The sequence below is a fragment of the Castor canadensis genome, chromosome 3 (assembly GCF_047511655.1).
Source record: "Castor canadensis chromosome 3, mCasCan1.hap1v2, whole genome shotgun sequence".
Lineage (NCBI taxonomy): Eukaryota > Metazoa > Chordata > Mammalia > Rodentia > Castoridae > Castor > Castor canadensis.
The window spans coordinates 90,392,082-90,418,405 of NC_133388.1; the positions used below are offsets into that span (position 1 = coordinate 90,392,082).

The following is a 26,324-nucleotide window of genomic DNA, read 5'->3' on the forward strand; positions in this document are numbered from 1 at the left end:
GAACAGGAAAAAAAAAGCACCAAAAAACACTTCTGATCATTTCATTCCATCTTTCCATGTTTCTTACCAACCTGTAAGAAAATGGCCCTCCATTGTCTAGCCCTTACCTATCCATCTTCAGCTTCATCTCCTTCCAATTTCTTGTGACTTACACGTTGACAAGACTGAACTACAGAAGCTTACAGTTTTTTATTTATGTCTCATGCTGCTTCTCACTGACATGCTTTGTTTTGCCTTTTCTCTTGTTATCCCTGGTACCTGAATATCCTTCCTTACGACCCATGTTACCCTCCCACCTCCCATCATTTCAAAACTACTACACTGGTATCTTTTCCTCCCAAGTTAATTTCCTTTTCTCTATGTTCTTGTAATAACTCCCTGCTGATTTCATTATCACTTTGTATTATTATCTTAAAATTATGTACGATGATCACTATTATTGTCTCTACTCTTCACTCCCCACTTATACATTCAAATGTACTCTTACCAACTATGAGTTGAGGGCAGGGATTATGCCTTATATTCATCTTTGGACTGCCAGTACTAGCAAATTGCTTGATATATTGTATATTCAATAAACATTGACATATGAATGAAGAGGCATTTGATCTAGATAGATAAGTAGGATTTTGACAGGGCAAAGAAGTGAATTAAGGATGGTATGTAACTGGAAGCCCACAGTATTAACTAGACCTAGATGAGAAAAAGAATTGGCAGTAGTAACTTGTCTTTTTTTTTTTTTTGCTAGCATATAGATATATATGTAGAATAATAGTGCAAAATAAGACGTTTCTTAATAACAGAATGCCTTTGAAAGTTTTAAAGCAGAGATTGATTTGTCCAAACTGTGTATTTGAAAATTAATGTGGTAGTGGAAGGAAGTAGTAGAGAGAGACATCAGATATGAGCCACCCTTCCTCTTTGTGGCACTGGGATTTGAACTCAGGGCCTCATGCTTGGTAGGCAAGCACTCTACCAATGCTTCTTTCTCTAACACAGGCAACTACATAAATAAGTTAGATTGCAGCGATACATGGATCCTGACTTTGCCACTTAGTTTTTTTTTTTTCTTTTTTGGCAGTACTGGGGTTTGAACTCAGGGCCTTACACTTGCTAGGCAGGTGCTCTAACCACTTGAGCTATTCTGTCAGCTGCCACTTAGCTTTCATAGACAAGTCATTTAGCTTTCTTAAGTTTCAGTTTTCTCATCCAAACAATGAGATGGTTGACTTGTTATGTTAGCCAAAGCCTTTGCCAGCTCTGAAATCTGTCTCATAGTTCCATAGAATCAATGAGACTTGGCAAATGATTGGATGCCAGGTAAGTACAGAAGAAGGTTTCAGAGTGGGAAATTGCTGCTTATAGTATGCTAGTTCAGTGTTTCTAGCATATTAATGTTAACAGTGGCCAAACTGATGTTCCTAGTTTGCATTCTAGAGTACCTAAAATAAGATTGCAATGTTGGAGGTACTTTTCAGAAGGAAGCAGCTGTTTTATTGTTTGTTTTTATCATATTACTGTTGTATTGGGGTATATTGTGACATTTACAAAAGTGCTTACAATATATCTTAGTTAAATTCACCCTCTCCATTATTCTCCTTTATCCCCCCCCCGCCCCCGCCCCCGGCAGCTGTTCTTTTAAATAGAAGTTTACTTTGGGATTTTAAACTTGGATATCATGATTATGGGGTTAACTAGTTCCATTGGGAACTAGAGAACTAGAGTGGTCTTAAATGACATTGCAAAATGGACACTAACCAGTATGTCAAATGGGCTGAAGAGCGGACTGGGAAGACCGAATTTGGGAGGTGGGAAGTGGATGTGTGTTGGGGGTGGGGAGCGTTTAGTTTAAGATGACTAGGAATTGTTAAGAGGCACCTGAGATTATTTTCTAGAAAGTAGTGCTGCTGCTGAAGGGTTCAAGTGTCAAGTATGTAAGCCAGCCTTACGGGTTATGGCAGAAAGAGTGCTTTATCTTTTAAGAGTACAGGACTCCATATTCCAGTAACTGGACTGACTCCCATGATGGAAGGAAGATTTGATCCCTTTTACTGGGTAGTGGGATAAGGTATAGCCACTACAGGAAAGGGTTTGACAGGGCTGTTAGAAGTCGGGTTCCGAGGGAGGCGGGGCTGGCCTAGTGCGGAACACTCCCTCTGGAGTTTACACTGTCTGGTGTGCAGAATACAGTGTAGGTACTAGGGAATTTAACCCCCAGGACTGGTTTCCTGTGCCATGAGACTGTTCATCTGGCCACCCCCCCCCCCTTTTTTTTTTTTTTTTTTTTTTTTTTTTTTTTAAAGCAAGCTGCAGGCTTCGTCTCAGCCCTAGAAACCGGATAGGCCTCTCCGTGCGTTCTCAACCTAACATGAGGGGGGAGGGGGAGGGGAGCTCCTTCTAGTCCCGCCCTTTGCACTCTTTGCGTCTGTGCGGCTCTGGTGAATGGCAGTGGACTTCGGCCAATGAGGACGTGGGGCGGGCAGGAACATCAAGTTAGGCTGCGCAGGAGGAGGGGGAACTGGTGCTGGAGAGACAGCGAGAGGGGTGAACTAGCCCCCCACTGCCGCTGCAGGTAAAGCCACCTCTCTCTTCCACTGGGGTGAGGCACAGCTCCTTTCCTCCTTCAGGGCTTGTTGGGCCTCTCAGCCTGGAGCTTCCATCCTAACATTGCTCCTACCCCGGGCATCCACACCCCCACCCCCCGCATCTTCCCGTCTTGGCCATCCCCACCCTGGAGGGCACCCCCGCTACCTCCCTCCCTCAACTGCATGTAGCTCATCTCCATTTTGGGGGCGCCAGTTGCCTGAAATCTCCCGCCTATGCAGTATGGGCCTTACTGGCACCAACCCCGGCAGTATGAGCAGGTAATGTACCCGGGTCCCCCCACCCCCACCCCCACCCCCAGTCGGTTTTTCTCTCCATCAACCCTTCACTTCCTTACTTGGTCCCTTCCCTTTCCCCATATGAGTACCTAATTTTGTAGTTTCTCCTTTACCCCTTGAAAAATACATGCATATAGCTTTCATAGTTGTCTGTTTTGCTTTCCGTATTTGTAACGGAGGACTCACTTTTCCCAGCCATATTTGCTCCCAAATGCCCATACCCCAATTCCTTCAATAATTGGGAAGAAACAAAGCCATACATTTGACAGTAAGAATGGTGAAGATAAGAAAATGGGCCAGGATCTTGATCTTCTTAAGATCTGAGTGTCTCCAAGTTAATAGCTCTTATTTCTTATGGTCTGTGTTCTTCCATTCTGGTCCCTGGTTGACCCTAACTTGCAATTACGTTCACTTTGGATATTTATTTCCCATTTCTTTGTAAGATTTGAGGCTGTGTGGGTCTCCCACATAGCCTAGAGCTTCCCTGTTAAAATTATATTGGTGATTTTTATTTTAGCACTCCTGATTATTTTGTTGTCAAGGGATTTTTCATTTAAATTTAGCTGCTTCTACTCATATTGTGTTTCAATAACCTGTGTTTATATCTATCTGCAGCTGATCCTCTTGAAAAGGATACTGTTTCCAACAACAAGATTAATGCTTTGAGTAAAATAGTTTATTCTTTTCTGGATCTTTGAACAGCTAGAGGTTAAGTGGGCATGCATGGTACTCTTTAAAAGTGCATATTACAGAAGGTCAGTATTGCTCAATATGGCATTTGCTTATTACCATTTAAAAGGATGGACAACAGAGAAATCTGTAAATGGAGAATGGATGCCTGTATTTCCATTCATATATAATTTAATCTATTACTATTTCTCTTCCACCATAAACAGTAAACTATGATAAATTCCTTTTAGAGAGACCATAAGAAATCTTATTCCATCCAGAAATACCAATACCTTTTTCACTCCAGGCATGCTGCCTTCTCCTGCTTCCATCACCACCAACCCCAATATCTTATTTTTATAGCTCCTCACTGGCCAATAAGATTTTGTCCAATTTTACTGAATATAAATAACCTAAATACTGAAATGTAAAACTACAAATAGTAACTATAATATCAATTCACATTTTAAAGATGTAATTACTCCCACTCTCCAGTTCCCAGAAGCTCTTCTAAAGGGGCAATTCTCCATTTCCCTGTTGAGAATCACTGCTTTGTTGAAATGAGAGACTCAAATGGAAAAATATAGGTGGAATTTAAATCCTTTATGATAGGACATTTCTATGTTACAGAAACAGACAAGGGTGAGGCAAAGCATAAAACAAGGACAATAGACTTGGAATATAACATCTCCAAAAAATAAAGTCCAAGAACTATGCAGGTAGTAAAGTTGCAGAAGAGCATCAGTTTATACTTACTTCAAGGGGAAGGAGTAGTTCCCTCAAAGAAGGAGATGAGATGAAGGGCTGTTATTGGCATGCATAACATTTTTCTAGAGGTAACTGACTTATTTGAATTTTATAGATAGGAGGTCTTGAATTTCAACCTTAACTGACTCATTTGTTTCTTCTCCACTTCCATCCCTCAAGATTTCTGTCATGAGTTTGGACATTAGTTTAGAATTATGAAAAGTGATTAAATACAACCATTAAACTCTGACTTCCTTTTTTTTTTTTTTTTTTTTTTGCCACTCAAGTTTGAACTCAGAGCATCATGCTTGCTAGGCAGTCATGCTTACCGCTTGAGCTATTACACCAGCTCATCTGACTTCCATTTTAAACCCACCATTAGACAATGGTGAGCCATGACTGGCTGTTCATTCATTCTTTTCTTTGGGGGGAGAGGGGGAATCATGGGGTTTGAAGTCAGGGCCTCAGGCTTGCTAAGCAGGTGCTTCACCATTTGAGTGACTCTGCCAGCCCTTTTTTGTGTTGGGTATTTTTGAGATAGGGTCTTGTGAACTGTTTGTCAGGCTAGCCTTGAATCTTGATCCACCTGATCTCTGCCTCCTAAGTAGCTAGGATTACAGGTATGAGCCACTGGTGCCTTAATATGGTAAAAATCTGGTATGATTTCACTGTCTGGACAGTTGCTTTACCTTGAAACATGCATGACATTTGTATAAACAGGGTTTGAGCCAGGAAAAGAGAATTTGTGAGATAGATTAGCTAGATAGAATAGCCTATGCAGATACAGTCAGGATTGCCCACAGTAGCAAAAGAAGGAGGGGTGAAGAAAGTTGGAAGTTTGGGGGCTTAGTCTTGTGAAGATCAAGGACAGATAAAGTGGGAGCTAGAAATGGGGACTAGGGTTGAAGATATAGATGAGATTCATTGGGATCAGTAGAGGTGAGTTGGGACTAAGAAGTAGTGATAGTTGGTATTGTGGTATTGAGTCAGTGTAAGGTTTTTGCATTATTGGGCCTAGACTGAACCAGTTAGAAGCAGAAATTGGCCCCAGAATTGGGAAGGGAGTGGTAATGGATAATGCATTGACCTTTAAATGCTTGTACTTGAGCCATATGGGTAAGGAAATAGTTCAGAAACTGTTACTGTTTTCTCATTAAAAAGTGAGGTCTCGACTGGAGTTGTGGCTCAAGGGATGAGAGTGCCTGCTTTGCAAGTGTGAGACCTGAGTACAAACCAAAAAAAACAGGCAATGTCTCTGCCAGGCATGGGTGAATGTACCTGTAATCCTAGCACTTGGAAGGTTGAAGCAGGAGGATCTAGATCAACCTGGGCTTTGTAGGATGACCCTGTCTCCAAAATAAAAGAGTTAAAAAATAAAGTGAGTTCTCTGAAATTGAAGGAAAAGCACTAGGGATGAATAAATAGGACAGTGTTGTGAAAGGGTCAAAACACCCCATGGAAGAAAGGGCAGCATAAGTTTCTAGTTAGTGAAAACTTTCCTTGTAGTTAACTTTTCACAATGAGTAGGAGATGAAAGATAATAGATGGCAAAGTAGGATCTAACTAGTGATACAGTTGATAGTAGTGTTCAGGAAGTGTATAAAATTATTGAATAGGTTTTCATTAAATCAAGGAACATCCTTTACTTTTCTGATGACCATTTTGAACAAATTGGGGACAAGTATTAGATAGGAGAGGCTGGATTGAGCTCTTGGACTAGGAGTGGGAAGTGATATGGATCTTGAATTGAGATGTAAAAAGTATACAGTTACTGAAGCTAGGAAGATCTTGTTAAACATTGGTGGAGATACCTTGTATACTTTGTTATTTTTACTGATGTGCAGACTACTGATTAGTCTGTTCTCTTTATGCCAGAGTTTCTGGCATATTAATATACATGTTTTATAAGGATAACTGAGATGAGCTGGGGAAGGGAAAAAAACAGTTTGGGAGTTATATGGAAAAATCTCCTGTCAGGTCTGTACTGTGCCTCTGACAAATTTCTTATTTGATGTCTTCCAGAATTTAGAAGAAATGGTCTTATCAAGCAAGGCTTTTCTGGATTGTTAAATTTATAAAGAATAGATACCCCTTTTTTATATATTTGCATTGTGTGGTGATACAATTCCTTGTCTTTGATAGTTTTTCTTTCTTCCCCTCCTCCCTCCAGTATTTTCATGAACTTAGAGCCCTAGGTGTGGATTTTATGACCACACTTTTAGCCGTTTGTAGGACAGTTTTTCAAGATAGGAAGCTTCTTACTGACTCATCTTTAAATGAAAGAATAACATATAGTTTCTGTGAAACTGGATGGTTTATTCCAGGTATGTGAGCAAGTATATTAATTCATTAACTATTTTTTGGATACTTGTTATGTGTACTATATACTGCTGGTACCTTAGAGATCTGCAGATAAGTAAGATGTAGTTCTCACCACCCAGGAACTTTCATTCTCTCAGGATCTGGGTCACAGTACAAGATTGTGCAGAGTATATATTGCATCCATCCATAATCATCATTAATTTTTACATATATGTGGACATTTTCCAGCAGATGGCATACAAGCATCTTGAGAGGCAGGCAGTCTTTAATAATTTGCATAGAGGAACTATTTGGGCCTTCAGAAGAGATGATGAAAAAATTCAAGACATTTTAGTAAGACAGTAATAGAAGTGCTTCAAATAAGGTATAAATAATGGTATGGGTAATGGAGGCAGAGAACCAAGTCATCACAAATTGCTGAAGTTGTTAAAGTGGCAGAAATTCAGGGCTTACTTTATGTAGTATAATAGCTGTGAGGATTGGTAGTATCTCAGCTTGGAGAGCTCTTTGGGGTAGAAATGGGGGTTTGAGGAAGGTGTGTTCCATGCAGAAGCTATAGCAGAATAGGCAAAGTCATGCAGGTAGGAATCACATTAAGGGAACTGAGTAGCCAGGTGCTGGTGGCTTACACCTGTATCCTACATGCTCAGGAGGCAGATATCAAGAGGAGTGGCTCACATGGTAGAGCACCTTCCTAGCAAGAGTGAAGCCCTGACTTCAAACTCTAACACTGCCAAAAAAAAAGAGGGAGAAAAATGTGTAGACTAGTTGTACCAGAATGTACTGGAGTGAAGTGTATGGTGAATGGCCAAAGAAAAAGTTGGAATATAAAGTAGAACCAAAATGTTGAATCCTTTTCAAAGACAGTTTGTGATCTTAAATATAAGAAAGATTTCTTCAAAGAGGATAGCAGAACAAACATATATAGATTAATTGGTATGTTTATTAGAATAGGCTTTATGAAACTTTCTGGACAAAATTTTACTATAAGCTTGGTGAGACTGCTATAAACTTGGTTAAAGGTGATGTATTTTCACCAGTAGTAAAAGTATTTAAAATACAAGGAAAACTTACAAAATAAATATGTCCTGAAACCCTTATCTACCTTTACAGAAATGCTGGTAGTACATACATTTATTTTAGTTCTGCCAACTTAGCAACTGAAAATAGAAGGTGAGTGAATATTAAGTTTCCTCATCTCTGCCTAAAAAAACCTAGAATGACTTTTTTTAGTTATTTGTCTTTTTCTGTGAAACTGGGGTTTAGGGCTTAATGCTTACAAAGCAGGCATTCTACCTCTTGAGCTACACCTCCAGTCCATTTTACTCTGGTTAATTTGGAGATGGGTTCTCACAAGCTGTCTGCCTGGGCTGGCCTCAAACCACCATCCTCCTGTTCTCAGTTTCCCAAATAGCTAGGATTACAGGCTTGAGCCACTGTCACCAGGTAGCTGAATGATCTTGACAGACAGAAGCGTCAAAGGCAGTGGTTTGTTTCCTTTTTTCATTTTTTTGTGTTAGTTTTGAAGCAGAAACGGGTGCCTTTTCTGCTGTGTGTCTGTCTTTAGGTTTCCTCATACTGTGTTTTCTTCTCATTGTTTTAATGCTGTTTGAAAATAAGGTGGCACCTAAGAAGAAGAAATTTTTCCAGAGCTCATCTACTATTTTTCATTTGTATTTGTATTCCCACAGCAGGAGTTCTACCATCTTCCTCTGAAGATCTAGCTGTCTTGCTCCATGAAGGTCAGGACAATCTGACATGCACTTGTTTCTTGCCTTTTTACTGAAGAGTTGTCCTCTTCCATTGTGTACATTTTTTTCTTAATAGGGGAGGGGAGGGGAAAATCAGTACCCCCCCTCCCCTTCCCTTCTTAGACCTTGAGGAAACCCCTCCATTACTTTCTCAAAATGGCAGACCCCATCATGGATCTGTTTGATGACCCAAATTTATTTGGCCTGGACTCTCTGACTGATGACAGCTTCAACCAGGTTACTCAAGACCCCATTGAGGAAGCCCTTGGACTGCCAAGCTCTCTGGACTCCTTGGATCAAATGAACCAGGACGGTGGAGGGGGTGATATGGGGAGTTCATCAGTAAATGACCTGGTCCCCCCACCAGAGGAAACAGTACCCACAGAACTTCCCAAAGAATCCACAGCTCCAGTTCCAGAATCTTTGACCTTGCATGATTATACCACTCAGCCCGCCAGCCAGGAGCAGCCAGCCCAACCTGTCTTACAGACATCGACGCCAACATCAGGACTTCTACAGGTCTCCAAAAGCCAGGAGATCCTGAGCCAAGGGAATCCTTTCATGGGTGTCTCTGCTACAGCTGTCTCCTCCAATAATGCTGGAGGGCAACCACCTCAGTCAGCCCCCAAGATTGTTATCCTTAAAGCCCCACCGAGCTCCTCAGTCACTGGTGCCCATGTGGCACAAATTCAGGCCCAAGGTATCACCAGCACAGCTCAGCCCCTGGTGGCTGGCACAGCCAATGGTGGAAAAGTCACTTTTACCAAAGTACTAACTGGCACACCCCTTCGACCAGGTGTTTCCATTGTCTCTGGTAATACAGTGTTGGCCGCCAAGGTCCCTGGGAACCAGGCTGCTGTTCAGCGCATTGTCCAGCCCAACCGACCAGTAAAGCAGCTGGTCCTCCAGCCAGTTAAGGGTTCAGCTCCTGCTGGAAACCCTGGGGCTACAGGGCCCCCACTGAAGCCTGCAGTTACACTGACCTCTACACCTACCCAGGTGACTTGAGTGAAAGGGGGAGGTGAATTTTGGTTTTGTAGAGGGCCCAGCAACTGTGTGAGAAGAGCACATGTGACAGCTGTCTCAGGAGAAGCCTGTTTAATTAAGTTCCATCTTTGTTTTTTATCAGTTAGCACTGATAGCCACATAGTTACTACTTGCTAGGTGGAAGCAGTTAATGTTAACATATCTTGAGTTTGTACTGTGCCTACCTGGTACTAAGTGAGTTGGATGTAGTCTCTGTCCTTACAGAACTCACAGTCTACTGGGGAATACAGACATTAATTAAAAATTCACAATAATGTATGATACTAAGTTTTAACGAAAAATGTAGAGGATGCTATGAGAACAAAGAAACCTCTGTGAAAAATTACATTTATTTACATTTGCAGAACTTATCTTTCTCATAGTCTTTTGTGGGGGGTTTTGTTGTTGGTGTTTTGAGACAGGGTCTAGCTGTGTTGCACAGGCTGGCCTCAAACTTGTGAACTTCCTCCTTCAGCCTCCCGAGTGCTGGGATTATAGCCCTGTGCCACCATGTCCAGTTCTTTCTCCTACTCTTGTTACTAAGGTCATTCTCCTCCTATTAGTTTCTATTGTAAGAAAGTAGAGGTCCTAAATAAAGACCCAAAAGAATGGGAATGTGGTAGGCAAAGGTAAGGTAAACAGAACCTACAAGGAGGCAGATTTCAGTTCAATGTAAGGACTTTCATTCTCATAGATTTCAACAAACTAAATGATTCCCTTAGAAGATAGTGAGTTTTTCAAAACAGAGGTGTTGTAGAAACAGTTCTATCAGTGCAGATAAGGGAAGGAATGAAATGAATATCTTCTGACTCTCAGTTCTAATGACTCTAGGATGACTCTGGTATATCATTCTTTAATATTGTGCCTGTTTTGCAATTTCCTTTCTTCACTGTAGGGTGAATCAAAACGCATCACCCTGGTCCTCCAGCAGCCACAGTCTGGAGGTCCCCAAGGACATCGGCATGTTGTGTTAGGGAGTCTACCAGGCAAGATAGTGTTACAGGGCAACCAACTGGCAGCCCTCACTCAAGCCAAGAATGCCCAGGGGCAGCCTGCCAAAGTAGTAACTATCCAGCTGCAGGTGCAGCAACCACAGCAAAAAATCCAGATTGTACCACAGCCTCCTTCATCACAGCCACAACCCCCGCAACCACCCTCAACTCAGCCATTGACTCTCTCCTCAGTGCAGCAGGCTCAGATAATGGGACCAGGACAAAGCCCAGGACAGAGACTTTCAGTACCACTCAAGATGGTATTGCAGCCACAGGTGAGAGATCTACATAGCAAGGAAAAGAGAGAAAACAACCCCTTAGTTCCTTGTCACTGCACTCAGCAGCAACGTGTTGTTGATTGTGGTGATACTTTAAATTTATACATCTGAACTAAGATCGGGACTTTTACTTCTTTCACCCATGAAAACCTTATTTTAATTATATCATGCAAAGATTAGAGTGCTAATTGCTGGGTTTGAGATAAGAGATAATTTATCTAGTATTTGTCTTTGAGTTATTTAAAGCCTTTTCCTAATATTGTGAAATTGCCTCTCATTCAAAAGAAAAAGAAATAGGCAATTATCACTCCCCCACCCCTGGGTGATAAAGGTAAGCCAAGGATACAGTTTTTTTTATGTCTATAGGCAAGAGAACAATACTGGCTATATTTTTAAAATAATGGATATGAGAGCATGTCAAAAAAGATATTCTAGTTTGGGAGAATTCTTGAGTTTTCTCCTTTCCCATAAAAAAAAAAAAAAAAAAACCACACACTTTTTTTTTAAGATTATCTAGATTCAGTAAGATTTTGTTTGAGCCTGGCTCTCGAGGAATCAAGAGAACTAGTTTGTAGCCTACCTGGTTTATTTAGGCCATTTAACTGCAAACATGTTGAAGTTTTAGTGTTTTTATTTTTATAGGCTGGCTCTTCCCAAGGGGCATCTTCTGGGCTCTCTGTGGTTAAAGTTCTAAGTGCCAGTGAGGTGGCAGCTCTGTCATCACCAGCAAGTTCTGCTCCTCATTCGGGGGGTAAAGCAGGAATGGAGGAAAACCGAAGGCTGGAGCACCAGAAAAAGCAAGAAAAAGCAAATCGGATTGTAGCAGAGGCCATTGCTAGGGCCAGAGCCCGGGGTGAACAGAACATACCTCGAGTCCTGAATGAGGATGAGTTGCCCAGTGTTCGACCTGAGGAGGAAGGTGAGAAGAAACGCAGGAAGAAGAGCAGTGGAGAGAGGCTGAAGGAGGAAAAGCCAAAGAAGAGCAAAACCTCTGGTGCCTCCAAAACTAAGGGCAAGAGTAAGCTAAAGTGAGTACCTCTCCTGCTCTAATGGAATGCTAGAGGATGGCACACTAGGAAGTTACAGTTAGCAGCTGTCTAGTTCAAGGTGACCTGTCACAGAGTATAACAAGGCCTTGCTTTTCTCTGTCCTAATACTTGCACAATTAAACAGAAATTTGCAAATGAGTGTATCTTTTTAAAAGGAAAACATTCACATAAAAGATATCATTATGTTGGGACTCCCTTTAAAAGTTATTATTTTATGTATTTATATATTCTTCTTAATTTTGTGTCACTGTAGTATAAATGACTTCTCACTACTCCCCTATCCTACACTACACCCCAGTAAAGAGAACTGCTGGAGACATAGCTGCCCTGCTATTGCAGGGCAACAGTGAGTTGGAAAAGATTCAGTAACCATTTTCAACCTTGAGCAGTGTTGACAGGACAGTAGACTGCCATAGTTCTTGTGCATAGCTCAGTCCCTTTCCCTTTCATGTCTTAGAGCTTCCCTGCTCTCATTATCTTCTCCCTGAGATTCTTTAAGCTTGTATCTCTACAAGACTTTTCTGCTTTTAAAAAGCAAGTTTCATATCTCATTTGATTCTCAACAACTGTCAGGACAGGCGTTATCCCTAGTGTTTACAAATAAGGAAAACTGATGCCATTTAATGATAGAACTGGAGCCAAAATAAGGCTTTCTAATATTTTTTTTCTTTTTTTATTATTTATTTTCTTATTAACATAAGTTAATTATACAAAGGGGACCCACTGTGATATTCATATACATGAATATAATGTACTTTGATCAAATTCACCCTCTCAACTCATCCTCTCCCACTTCTGGCTGTTTTTAGTGGATTTCATTATGCTGTTTTCATAGATATATATAAAATGTACTTCTGTCATATTCACCCTCCATCACTCTCTCTTTTCCCCTTCCACTGATTCCCCCTTAAAATAGTCCCCCTTTTTACAATCATGTCATGCTATTATTATTTCTATATTCCACATATATTTTTGTCTTTCTGAGCTTGGCTTATTTCACTCAACATGATAATCTCCAGTTCCATCCATTTTCCTGTAGATGAAGTAATTTTCGTTCTCAATTGTTGAATAATACTTCATTGTGTATGTGTATCATATTTTCTTTATCCATTCATCACATTTTCTTTATCTTAGTGCCTGATTGTTGGGCACCAGGTTTATTCCATAGCTTGACTATTGTGAAGAGTGTTGCTATGAACATGAGTATGCAGATATCTCTGTTTTATGTTGCCTTACATTCCTTTGGATGCCTGCCCAAGAGTGCTACATAGCAGAGCCATACAGTAGTGGTATATTTAGTTTTCTGAGAACCTCTGTGCTGACTTTCATTGTGTTTACATTCCAATTCCCACCCCCAAATCCTCAACAGTTGTTGTTTATGTATTCATTAGCCATTTGTACTTCTTTACAGAACTGTCCAGTTCACTTACCCATTTATTAATTGGATTATTTGTTCTTTAATGTCTATTTTTTTGAGCTCTTTATATTCTAAATATTAATCCTTTATCCAATGAATAGCTTGCAAAAATTTTTTTCCCTGTTCTGTTGTCTCTTCATTCTGGAAATTATTTCCTTTGATATGCAGAAGCCTTTTAGTTTGATACAGTCCCATTCATTAATTCTTACTCTTATTTCGTGAACTATCAGAGTCATGTTTAGAAAAGTGTTACCTATATCTTGAAGTGCTTTCCCTTAGTAGTTTCTAAGTTTCAGTTCTTACATTAAGGTCTTTGATCCATTTTGAATTGATTTTTGTACAGGATGAGAGATAGAGGTCTAGTTTCAGTCTTCTACATGTGGATAGCCAGGTTTCCCAACACCATTTGTTGAAGAGGTTTTCTCCAATATGTGTATTGGTACCTTTGTTGAAAATCAGATGGCTGTAGGGGTGTGGGTTGATTTCTGGGTCTTCTTTTCTATCCCATTGGCCTGCATGTCTGTCAACGCCTTCTAATTCCTAACCTGACATTCATTCTACTGTCTTACACTACCTTCCTTTGGGTATTTGTGAACATAGTAGTTAGCAAGGATTCGTCAAATCCTTGACACCACTGACAGTGGTTTACTTAGAAACTGCAATGTCTTGTTTTTTCAAACACTGTATTCAATAGCTGTGAGTCCCATAAACTGAAGATCCAAACACTTTTGTCTGGAAGTTTAATTTGTGGTGGTTTAGATTAAGTATAGTTTCTTACCCATCAAGTTTCCTTACCCTCACTGAAAATGAGATACTCTTTTTTTTTAGCACCATCACTCCTGTAGTGGGTAAGAAGAGAAAACGTAATACCTCATCTGATAATTCAGATGTGGAAGTCATGCCTGCACAATCACCCCGGGAAGATGAAGAAAGCAGCATTCAGGTAAAAGGATCCCTAACGAACTTAGTCAACAGGTTAAACCTCCTTATCTGAAAATCTGAAATCCAAAATGCTTCAAAATGGAAAACTTTTGAGTATCAACCCTTGGAAAAAAATTCCATATCTGGCCTCATAAAAAGGTCTTCAGGCTATGTGTGTAAGGCGTATATGAAACGTAAATGAATTTCATGTTTAGACTGAGTCCCATCCCCAAGATACATCATTTTTTATGTGAAAGAGTCTAAAATGCTTTTGGTTCTAAGCATTTCAGATAAGGGATATTAACCTTTGAAAACAAATCATGTTTAATTTTAAGCCAGAACCTAAAGGTGAATGGACATGGTCAGTGTCTTCTATATTTTTGTCTGTTTAGGCAAAAAGCATGTTACTATAAAAACAGCAGTACTTGTTTTCCCAAATTTTAGTGTTTCAAAAACTGAGCAAATTATAGAAATGATGCTGCAGAACAGGTGATTGCTACAATGGCGAGGTCAGTGCTTTGCTTTTTCTTAGACCTGTGTACCATCCCTTTTGCCTTATCTTTTCTACACTTGAGAATTCTGATTCTCTGAACTTTAGCTTGCTTAGGCACAAGTTTTTTTCTACTTTCAAAGATGAGAGGCATTGTTGAAACCTAAAAAAGACAGACCAGAAGAACTTTAGTCTTCTGTCTCTTGTTGTTGACTTTTGGCTCCAGTTTCCAGCCATAGAAAGGACCAGAACCTAGCTGGGTGCTGGTGGCACATGCCTATAATTCTGGCTACGCAGAAGGCAGAGGTCAGGAGGATTGTGGTTCAAGGCCAGCCTGGGCAATAGTTCATGATATTCTATCTCGAAAATACCCAACACAAATAAGGGCTGGCAAAATGGTTCACATGATAGAGTGCCTGCCTAGCAAGTGTGAGGCCCTGAGTTCAACCCCCAGTACCAGAAAAAAAAAAAAAAAAGAATCAGAACCTAGTGAGGTTTGTAGCTCAGTAGTAGAGTACTTGCTTAGCATGTGTGAGACTCTGGGTTTGATCCCCAGCACCAAAAAAGAAAAAAAAAAGATTCAGGGAACCCATTGTACTTGGAAGTAGTTCTGTGTGCTTGTCTAGTTTAGTTGATCTAATTTCCTCATCAGTAAATGGAGATTTGGATAAATGAACCCTGAGTACCTCTCTAACTACTAATACTTCCTAATGCCTCCCTCTCTTATTTTATTTTTATTTCTGTTTTAAGACAAGGTCTAGCTCTGTTGCCCAGGCTGATCTTGGACTAAGTGATCCTTTAGCCTCAACCTCTGGAGTGCTGGGATTACAGATGTGTGCCACCTCACCCAGGCCCCTCTTTCTTCATATGCATTCAATACATTGATAGATTGCTATTTGTGTTCTTCTGAGGGAAATTAACATGGGAGAATAGTGAAGATTTTTTTTAAAAGGATAGTAATCCCTGCCTCCAGACATTATAGCATATTATGAAACAGTGATTACTAAGACTTTGGAATTGGAGAAGAAATAACAGATTAATAAAATACAGTACGGCCTAGAAATGGACTCAACTAGTATTGAGAATTTAATATACATGATTAAAATACTGTTTTCAATCAATGGGGAAAAAGACTATTGTATAAGTTGTTAGGACAACTGACTACCTAGTTCTGGAGGCAGGGGAAAAAAGCCAGATTTTTTTTTTTTTTTTTGCTTTACTAGACTAAAACAAAGCAGATTCCAGGCTAATTGAAGATGTAACTACAAAAGATGAAGTCATGAACTTTCAATAAAATATGAATTTTGTTTGTAATTATCAAGTGGAATAGATTTTTGTTAAGGAAGATATTGAAATTTAGAAGTTATAAAAGCAAAAATTGATATATAAAATTATGTTTGATACAACAAAAATTCTGTAAATAGAATAGTGGTTGATTTCTTGAGTCCTCATCCTAACTCTTGACATTTACTAGCATTGTCAGTTTGAGAAAATTATTTAACTTCTTGATGCCTTGATTCTTCTTGTGAAAAACAGATAATACCTACTGAGTGGCCAGGCCTTGGTAACTCACACCTGTTATCTTAGCTACTTGAGAGGCAGAGATTGGGAAGATCCCAGTTTGAGGCCAGATAAGTAGCACGAGAGACCCCATTTCCAAAATAACCAAAGCAAAATAGACTGGAAGTATGGCTCAAGTAGTAGAGCACCTGGTTTGCAAGCAGGTTCTGAGTTCAAGTCCCAGTTCCCCACCCCCCAAAAAAATACAACCTAAGTGGGTTGTTGTGAGGATTAAATGTAAAAATTCATACAGCTCATAGAACAGTGCTTAGCTCAAGACAAGAGTACATATTGAGGATGATATACATGTTTGTTAAATAAGTGAGGGTTAAATAATGTATTTGTTAAATAAAAAACAAAACCAAAAGCAAATTTTTATAACACAAAGATGTGGAAAATCTGGAAAGTAGTGTATTAGTTTAATGGGGCCACCATAACAAAATACTACAGACTTTGGTGTCTTATACTACAGATACTTCTTTTTTTGGTGGGTCTGGGGTTTGAACTCAGGGCATGCACCACTTGTGACATGCCCCAGCCCCAGCATATTCTTGAATTTCATGTAAATGAAATCTTGTGATCTGGTCTCAGTTCTTGTGATTTGGTCTCCCTTCTTTCAGGTAACTTTTTGGGATTTTAGCCATGTTGTGTATGTCAGCATCTATTCTTTTTTTCTTGAGTAATATTTGACTTTATGAATATAACATAATTTATCCATTCTCCTGTAGATGGACATTTGAGTTGCTTATAATTTGGAACTATTATGAGTCAGGCTGCAATGAACAGTCTTAGTACAAGAATTTTGTGAACATAGGTTTTAAGTTCCTAGGAACGGAATTAATAGATTGCCAGCTGTCCAAAGTGATTGTATCATTTTACACTTTACCAGTACAATAATGAGAGCTTCAAGTGTAACAATAAAGTATTTGGTATTGTCAAGCTATCCCATTCTTTTCCAGTAGTTCTGAGCATTCCATTTTAAGGCTATAACATAATTGTTTTAACCAATGCCCTAGTTATGGTCACTTAGGCGTTTTTAGGTGTTAACGCTACCACCATTAATGCTACATAGGTTTGTGCACGTGTGCACATTTATCTCTATGACAGTATGTTTGAAGTGGAACTGCTGAGTTAAAGAGTAGTGTCTATTTGTATTCCTGCAAACAGTGTATGAGTTCCTGCTTTGGTTTTGTTTTCCCTATGCTGGGGATCAAATTCAAGGAATTGCACGTTTGCTAGGTAAGCACTCTACCACTGAAATATATCTCCATCCCTTTTCAAATGTTTTAACCAACCTTTTTGATTTTGTTACTCTATTAGATGAAAAAAAATTGCTGTTTAGTTTTCAGTTGTAATTTTTTTGGGGGGTAGTACCAGAGTTTGAACTCTGAGTGCTTTCCAGGCAGGCACTCTATCACTTAAGCCACTCTACTAGCTGTTCAGTTGTAATTGTTTTATAATGAGTGAGCATAAGCATTTCTTTTTAATGTTTAAAAGTCAATTTATAAGGTGCAGTGGCTTAAGCCTGTAATCCTAGCAAGTCAGGAAAGCTGAGATCAGCTGGTTCAAGGCCAGCCCAGGCAAAAAATTCATGGGACCCCCCATCTCAAGCAATGACTGAGAAAGGTGGTATTACTGTCATCCTAGCTACGGGGGAAGCACAAATAGGAAGATTATGGCCCAAACCATCCTGGGTATAAAGTGAGATCCTATCTCAAAAATAAGCAACACAAAACAAGCTGGTAGAGTGGATCAGGTAGTAGAGCACCTGCTTAGCCAACTTGAGGCACTGAGTTCAACCCCCACTACTGCCCCCCCACCAAAAAAAAAGTCAGTTGTAGGTTAGTCATAGTGGCTGATGCCTGTAATTCCAGCTACTAAGGAGGTGGAGGTCAGGAGGATTGCAGTTCAAGGCCAGCCCAGGCAAAAATTTAGCTGGACTCTTATCTCAACCAGTAGTTGGGCATAGTGTTTCATGCCTGTCATCTCATCTATTCAGGAAGCATAAATTGAGGATTGAGGTCCAGTCTGGCCCTAGGCAAAAAATACAAGACCCTATCCCAAAAATAACTAAAGCAAAAAGGGCTAGAGGCGTGGCTCAAGTGGTACAGTGCCTGCCTAGCAAGCAAGAGGCCCTGAGTTCAACTCCCAGTACTGCCAAAAAAATGTCGATTGAGTTTTTTTCTATGAACTATTTTTGTTATTTTCTCCTGTTTCTATTGTTATTGATTGTTTTCTTTGTTATTTCAAAGAATTCTATGTTGAACAAGTGTATCAATGGCATTATTTTCCAGTTTTATTTGTCCTAACTTTGCTTGTAATGGATTGTATCATGCATATAACCTTAAATTTTTTAATACTATCTAGTTGATCAATTTATTTTACTCCAGGATTACTTAAAAAATTCTTCCATGTTTTCTTTCAGAAATTTTATGTCCTATTTTGTGCTTTTTTTCAGTGGGGTTTGAATTCAGGGCCTGAGCTTGCTAGGCAAGTACTCTTCTACTTCAGCCACACCTCCAGCCCTACACTTGTATTTGTGATCCTTTTAGAATGTTGTTTCTTTCATCTCTTATATTGCTGGCCAGTCTTTTCTAATCCCAATTATAGAGTGATCCACTTTTGCTTCACTGATTATAAGTACCATTTGATTATGTTTTAAATCTGCCTAAGTATTTTATTCTATATTCACTATTTCTTTGGCTTTTGTCTTGTTCAGGGGAGGATCCAAGTGGTGTTTATTATTGTAGCTTTATATTCTGTATCTGATAAGGTCCATTATATCTTTTCCTGTTTTTCCTGGTTATTCTTAAGTGGTTTATTTTTCTATTTGTAGTTTAGAATCAGTTTATCTAAAACTATTCTTAATTTTTGTTTTGTCATATTTACGTAGTAAGGGAGGATTCAGTCTAAGACTTTTTTTTTTTTGGGCCTACACCTTGAGCCACTCCACCAGCCCTTTTTTTTTGTGATGGGTTTTTTTGGAGATAGGATGTTGCAAACTATTTGCTCTGGCTGGCTTTGAACTGCTATCCCGATCTTTGCCTCCTGAATAGCTAGGATTACCTGTATGAGCCACTGGCGCCCAGCCAAGACTTTTTTTTTTTTTTTTTTTTTGGTGGAACTTGGCCTCATGCTTGCTAGGTTGGCACTCTACGACTTGAGCCACTCCACCAACCCTTATTTAAGACTTAATTCATGCCGGGTATGGAGGCTGAAGCAGGAAGATCCACAAGTTTTGAGGCCTGCCTGGGTTACGTAGCAAGAAGTAATACCCTGTTTCAAAAAAACAGAAAGCAAAACAAACAATCAAAAGGCTTAGTTAAGAATAGTGTAATTTACTATTGACTTAAATTGTCTTTATCCTCCCATTATAATATTTTAAAGTTTTTTCCTATAGAGCTAACATATATAATTAGATTTAACTATTTAAATAAATCTGTTTTCATAAATGAGATCTCTTACTATATATTCTCCGTCTATGCAGGAATGCTGTTGATTTTTTTTTTTTTTTAAATCTCAGTTGCGTTATTTAACAAAATTTATACCAACCTCTATATCTACATACAAGCATGTTTCAAAACCAGAGCAGCAGACACACAAACTGTTAACACAGGAATTATAATAATGAATGCTGTTGATTTTTAAAAATTAACTTTATGCTAGGCAAGTTTGATCATTTTTAGTATTTCTGTCATTTGATTCTTCTGAGTTTTCCAATGATATATATGATTAAAAATAATAATGTCACCTCTCCTTTCCTTCCTAACTTTTTATCATGAACTATAAGTATTACTTAAACAGTGTTAAAATGTTATTTGACCACTTGAAAGAATAAAGTGGATGTAAAATGTGTTTTTTGTTTGTTTGTTTTGTGATGGTATTGGGATTTGAACTCAGAGCTTCACACTTACTAACCAGGTGCTCCACCACTTGAGCCACACCTCCAACCCCCTGTAAAATGTGTTGATAAGGCTGGAAGCGTGGTTCAAGTGACAGAGCATCTGCCTAACAAGCTATGGGCCATGAGTTCAAAACCCATTATTGCCAAACAAAACAAGTAAATAATAAATAAATAAAATTTGGTAAGGAAAACATTTCTAAGAAATAGTTAACTAAACAAGTACTCGGCAGAACTATGCACATAGCATGATTCTATGCATTAAAACAACAAAAAACCCTTAACTATAACAGAAAAGAAATTAGAAACAAAATATTTCTGTACCTTTTTACTTCAGTAATTTTGATTATTTATATTCCTTAATTGGCGTGCATTTGTTTTCCTAGTTTTAAATGTGGTCTGTTTATTACCTTTCAGGTATAGTGTTGTGAGATTGACATACTTTTGTGACGTATATTGCACCCTGGTGCTTGAAAGTCCTGTTTGAAGTTTTTGTTTGTTTCTTTTGGGGTTTTTTTTTTTGGCAGTACTAGGATTGAACTCAGGGCCTTGTGTTTGTGAGGCAGGCACTTTATAACTTGAGCCATACTCCTGCCTTTTTTTTAATTTATTATTCAAATAGAGACCTGTGTTTTTTGCTCAGGTTGGCCTTGGACCTGGATCCTCCTAATGTATGGCCTCTTGAGTAGCTGGGATTACAGACATGGAACTACCATATCCTACTTATTTTTTGAGATGGGTCTTAATAATGTTTTGCCAGGATTGGCCTCAAACTGTGAGCCTCCTGATCTCAGCCTCCCATGTAGCTGGGAGTATAGGTGCTAGCCACTGTGCCTGAGAGTGTACAGGTTTTTCTCTCTTGGTTACTAAGTGTTGATAAAACAATTCAGCAAGTTGATATGTTTATTACATTAAATAAGTCACATCATTTGACAAATAAGCTCTTTATCATCTTTTGATTTGGTTTTTCATGGGAATAAAATCTTGAGTTATATTAACACAGTACTTTTAAAAATTCTGTTTTGAAGTCTGGCAGTGGTGGTACACACCTGTAATTCTAGCACTTGGGAGGCATATGTAGGAGGAGGATCTCAAGTTCTAGGCCATCATGGGCTACATACACATAATGAGACCCTTTCTCAAAGAAAAAAAAAAGTTCTCTCTTTGAGAGTCCATACAGTTATTTTAATTAATTTTTTACTCTATAGAAGAGACGCTCAAACCGCCAAGTTAAGCGAAAAAAATATACAGAGGACCTGGACATAAAGATCACAGATGATGAGGAAGAAGAAGAAGTAGATGTCACCGGCCCAATAAAACCTGAGCCTATCCTCCCTGAGCCAGTACAGGAGCCAGACGGCGAGACACTGCCTTCCATGCAGTTCTTTGTGGTGAGCTTAGTACAAGAGGCGATTTAAGTAAGTGGTTTGTCCTGCTCTTTCAGTCACTTGTTGACTGACCTTATCTTTTGCTACAGGAGAATCCCAGTGAAGAAGATGCAGCTATTGTGGATAAAGTGCTTTCTATGCGGGTGGTGAAGAAGGAGGTAGGGCTGTTATCTTTAATAGCAGCTAATAATGCTGTATTCACAGGTTTCATTTACTTTTTATTTATTTAAAACAAAATTTTTTTTTCTGTTGAGCACCTGCTTTGGGAGCGTAAAACCCTGAGTTTAAACTCCAGTCCCACAAAAAGGAAAAGGAAAAAAAAAATTGGGGCCTATAGTCCTAGATTGGGAGGATTGCCACTTGAGGTAACACCAGCAAAAAGTTTGTAAGACCCTCCCCCCATCTCAACTGATAAAAGTTGGGCATGTGGTCATCCCAGCTGTGGTGGGAAATATAAAATAGGAGGATTGTGTTCCAGACCAGCCTGGACAAAAAGCAAGACCCCAATCTCAAAAATAACCAGACACAAAAGGGCTGGAGGTGTGATTCAAGAGGTAGAGAGCCTACCTAGCAAGGGAAAAGCCCTAAGTTCAACAGTCGTACTGGCAAAAAAAAGGAAAAGAAATAGAAGGGTGGGGTTTTTGTTTGTTTTCCTGTGCTAGGTATTGAACCCAGGGTGCCCTATTACTAAGCTATATTTCCAGCTCAAAGATTTTATTTTAATGTGCTCCTTTTAATGACAGGATATATTGCTAGGGCATAGATTTGAGAGATGATGAAGGAAATTTAATTAGAAAATAGGAACTGTCTTATTGCCTCTTCTTTCGATAATCTGTTTACAATGAGTAAAGTTTTTTCCAGTTATCCAACCTCTAGTATTGAAGTACTAGATTAGATCAAGGAGCACTAGAATGAAGTTCTGCCATAAATAATTAAAATTCTTTCTTTGACAAATAAGAGATTAGTGACTATAATTTCTGTCTTTCTTCTCAGCTTCCTTCTGGACAATATACTGAAGCAGAAGAATTCTTTGTCAAGTACAAGAACTAGTATGTTATCTGTGCAAAAAGTGTTTTACTCCACACTCCACAGGGTTGTAAAAAGTCTCCTATGTTGACTGTCATGGGTGGGAATGTGTCCTTTTATCTCCTTGCTCCAATTGCCATTTTTAATGGGGAAGATGGCTATTTAGAAAGAAATTCAGCATTTGAAATGACTGTTTTTATTTCTTTGCAGGAAAGTGAGGTGGGAATGGTTTCTTATAAAATCCTTTATAATCCTTTCTATCTTAGTCTAACTACTCTAAGTATGGTCCATGGACCAAAAGGATTAGCATCACTTGGCTGCTGATTGGAAATACGGATTTTCTGGCACACTCCAGACCAGGTGGCTTGTGTGCAAATTAAAGTTTCAGAAGCAGTGACATAAATTGTCTCCCAATTTAAGCACACATTCATCTTGTGTGTTGTTTGCTAATCCCAAAATCTCAAATGCTAGCCCTCCAATTTCCCTTTCTTGAATATGACTGGCTATTTCCATCTCCTTCAGCTCCTATCTGCACTGTGAATGGGCAACTATCTCCCAACTAGAGAAGGATAAGAGGATCCACCAAAAACTAAAGCGTTTCAAGACCAAAATGGCTCAGATGAGACACTTCTTCCATGAGGTAATTAGGAATTGCTATTGCCTATCATTTCTTTCATATAAGCACAAATTACTGAGGTTGTCAACTTTGGCTTACCCTCCAGGAAACTTACAGTTGGTTTGTATATGTGTGTATAAAGTTTTAATTTTGATCATTTACTTAATCACCCATGCTTTTGTTTTCCTAGTTTTAAATAATCTCTGTTTCTTAGTTATAGGGAACAGTATTGTGAGATTGACTTATCTCCCAATATGCATGTATTTTCAGAAGGGATGATAAAGTGACTTCTGAGGTACTCTTCTCCCTCTAAGTCAGTCTTTATAGCTATTGCTGATCTCTTTAGACATAAGCAGCCATCTTGTTAGGAAAAAACATTTTCTCAAATTTCTAATCAGGTATCAATCAATGGAAATAGCAATAAACTAGCTTTTAGTTTGCCATATCCAGGGTTGCTACTAATTAAACATTGGAGCAAGATGAGTAAAGAAATCTGTTAGTTATATGAAGTGATTCATGACCTCGACTTTAATCGTACATGCAAGTAGAAGGAAGAGTGGAATGGATAGACAGTGAAGGAGATGAAGGAATGGAGATGATGTATGCAAAACTCTTGAGAAAGTTTAGGTATGAAACAGAGCAGAAAAATAGATGCAGAGGGATGTAGAGTTAAGGGAGGATTTTATTAAGATATGAAATAATAATAGAATATGTTTCTTTGTTTATGGGAATGGTTTGGTAGAGAGAGAAGCCTAGGAAGGCAAGAAGGGGTACAATCCAGAGCATGTATGCTGAGGCAGGCCTCTGTAAGCCACTTTCTCTGGTAACATGTGAGAAGATAGGAAAAGATACAAGTAGGTTTGTAGGATGTATTATTGTGAAAATCAGGAACTCCTAATGGATTAAAAATTTTTGAAGTAGGATCACCTGCTAAAGATGAGGTGGAAGGAGGTAGGTTTACTGAAAAATGATTTTTTTGTATAATTGTTTGGCTTCATAACTCACCTAGGATGAAGAGCCCTTCAATCCTGACTACGTAGAAGTGGATAGGATATTGGATGAGTCTCACAGTATAGACAAGGATAATGGTGAGGTGAGTTGGGGCATGAAGGAACGTAAACGGCCTTGTACAGATTTTTACTGGTCTGCTTGCCAACCCTTGATTTTTCAGATGTGTCTGAGAAATCCCTTAGACTGAAAGGGTATATCTGAATTTTTTTGTGGTATCCTTAGATAATGGAAAAACAAGGAAGTCGAGGCTAAAAGTATAGATTCCCACAAAGTCAAACGTCTGGGAGCTCTGTTTATAAGTACTGAAGAATCATTCACCTTGGTCTCATTTTCTTTCATATTTTATGTGGAACACCCTCCATATTCAGTTATAGAGGGTGTTTGGAGTAGGGAAATGAATACTTCACCAATTCCTAAATTGATGAATATAAAAATTCTTGCACGTTTGCACAGGCTCCTAGATTTCTCCTAATCAGGTTGAAGTTGAGAGTAATGTATTTTTGGAACTCACCATTAGTTAAATGCTTTTTATTTGTCATTTGCTGCGTTTGAATCTGTATTTTGAAAAAGATTTTGAGAACCCACTTCCACAGGTTCACATTAAGTAAGTCTAGTGTGTAACTCTACTGTCTTTCTTTTTTTTTTTTCTCTTGATGGACTGGGGTTCAGACTTGGAGCTTTGTGCTTGCAGAGCAGGAACTCTACCACTTTTGCCATACCTCCAGTCCGTTTTGCTCTGATTATTTTGGAGATGGGGTCTCTAGAACTATTTGCCTGGGCTTACCTTGAACCTCTGCCCTCCCAATCTCAATATCCCAAATAGTGAGGGTTATAGGAGTAAGCTCCTGGCACCTAGAACTCTATTTTTAAGTTGGTTTTCTGAGAACACATAACTTGATTTGAGAATTGCTGTGCTAGTACTTCCTTATATATGCTCAAACACTTCACTTAACACAGTTTCACTAATTACCTGTTTCATTTTCCAAATAAAGTCATATAAATCTAAGCCACCAGTGAATTTAACCTTCTCTCTTTTAAATTAACTTTCAACTTATAGTCTACAAAGCATCATTCTCTTAGAACTCTTCACTTTGTTTTTGCTTCAAGCAGTAGCTGGTTTAACTTTGCAGAGTCATATTTTATAAACAAAATTTTTATCACTTGTGACAGTGACCAGTACATAAAAAGAGAACCTTGTTAAGCTAACCAGTGCTGGGTGGTAAGCTGGGCTTATTCATTAGCCAAGTGACTTGTCCCCATACATCATTCATCCAGAGACTATTACATTTCAGTGTCTTCAAATCCCTAACACGTGCTTCAGATAACATATATTCTCCTTTTGGATTAAGGGTCAGAGTTAATGTGTGTTCATTTCTGGGTGGTGATTGGAGAATATGCCAATTATTAGTGAGTTAGCTACTGTTAAATTCTTCTCATTATTTTCAGGATGTCAGTCTTCCCAACTTTTCAAATCTTATGTTCTCTACCACCATACTTACCTTTCCAAAAGTAATTAGCCTTTGGTTTGGCCCCTTTAAAATATGCCGCAACTTGCATGGCACATGAAAGTGTTTCGGTACCCTGACACTGTAATTTATGCTCCCATTATAGGACAGTAACTGTCTGTATTCGTTTCACCCAAAGTGAGATTAATTTGTCCTCCATTTTACAATACCTACAGTGTAAATATTAGGAATACTGTGGTCCTTAGGAGAGTAAGTTGTGATGCTGAAAATATGTGACCTGTGCAAGGTGACTTGAGTCAGTACAATAGGTTTGGAAGTGTGGCTCAGTGGCAGCATTCTTGCTATGCATGTCTGAGGCCCTAGGTTTGAGCCCCAGCACCACAAAAATAAAACACTTTAATTTCGAGTCACCACAATAAAGAAAAAGGTGAAAGAGCCTCTGAATTAGTTCTATGAATTCTTCGATCTGTGAGTATGTATTGCTGGCTATTTTAAGGAGTCTTTTATGCTAGAGATTCCTGTTGATCATATGAGGCCTGATGTATATAATCCTGCTTACTTTATATAAGCCAAAAAATGGAAATGCTACAGTAGCAGTGATTTTGTGGTGGTTCTAGGGACCTGTAAATACTAGGGAAGCACTGTACTGCTGAACTAAATGTCCAGCTCAGCAGTGATTATCTTGAATAGCAAACATAGGCACTATTTTGCCCCTCGCAATGGAACACCTGTAAAATAGTACTGTAATTGGAGCTTCAGCACTTCTTCCTCTTCACTCATGGTACCTCTCCCCAGTGAAGCTTCTTAAGAGT

At 39.0% G+C, this 26,324-nt stretch overlaps 1 protein-coding gene across 7 annotated transcripts in view; it reads left to right on the forward strand.

Annotated features, from left to right (window-relative positions):
* Chd8 (chromodomain helicase DNA binding protein 8) overlaps positions 1 to 26,324 on the forward strand; it is a 59,204-nt gene that overhangs the window by 10,661 nt on the left and 22,219 nt on the right. For 4 of the 7 annotated variants that reach the window (XM_020170585.2, XM_074068413.1, XM_074068412.1 and 1 more), the window contains exons 2-10: positions 8,312 to 9,370; positions 10,293 to 10,664; positions 11,310 to 11,695; positions 13,962 to 14,076; positions 21,214 to 21,396; positions 21,483 to 21,551; positions 22,387 to 22,442; positions 22,942 to 23,059; positions 24,045 to 24,128. In XM_020170585.2, the coding sequence (XP_020026174.1) occupies positions 8,528 to 9,370; positions 10,293 to 10,664; positions 11,310 to 11,695; positions 13,962 to 14,076; positions 21,214 to 21,396; positions 21,483 to 21,551; positions 22,387 to 22,442; positions 22,942 to 23,059; positions 24,045 to 24,128 (2,226 nt within the window). In that variant the 5' untranslated portion in view covers positions 8,312 to 8,527. Of the gene's footprint in view, positions 1 to 2,447; positions 2,573 to 8,311; positions 9,371 to 10,292; positions 10,665 to 11,309; positions 11,696 to 13,961; positions 14,077 to 21,213; positions 21,397 to 21,482; positions 21,552 to 22,386; positions 22,443 to 22,941; positions 23,060 to 24,044; positions 24,129 to 26,324 lie in introns of those variants that run through there. The other 3 variants (XM_020170584.2, XM_020170587.2, XM_020170586.2) reach the window with 3 other exon arrangements.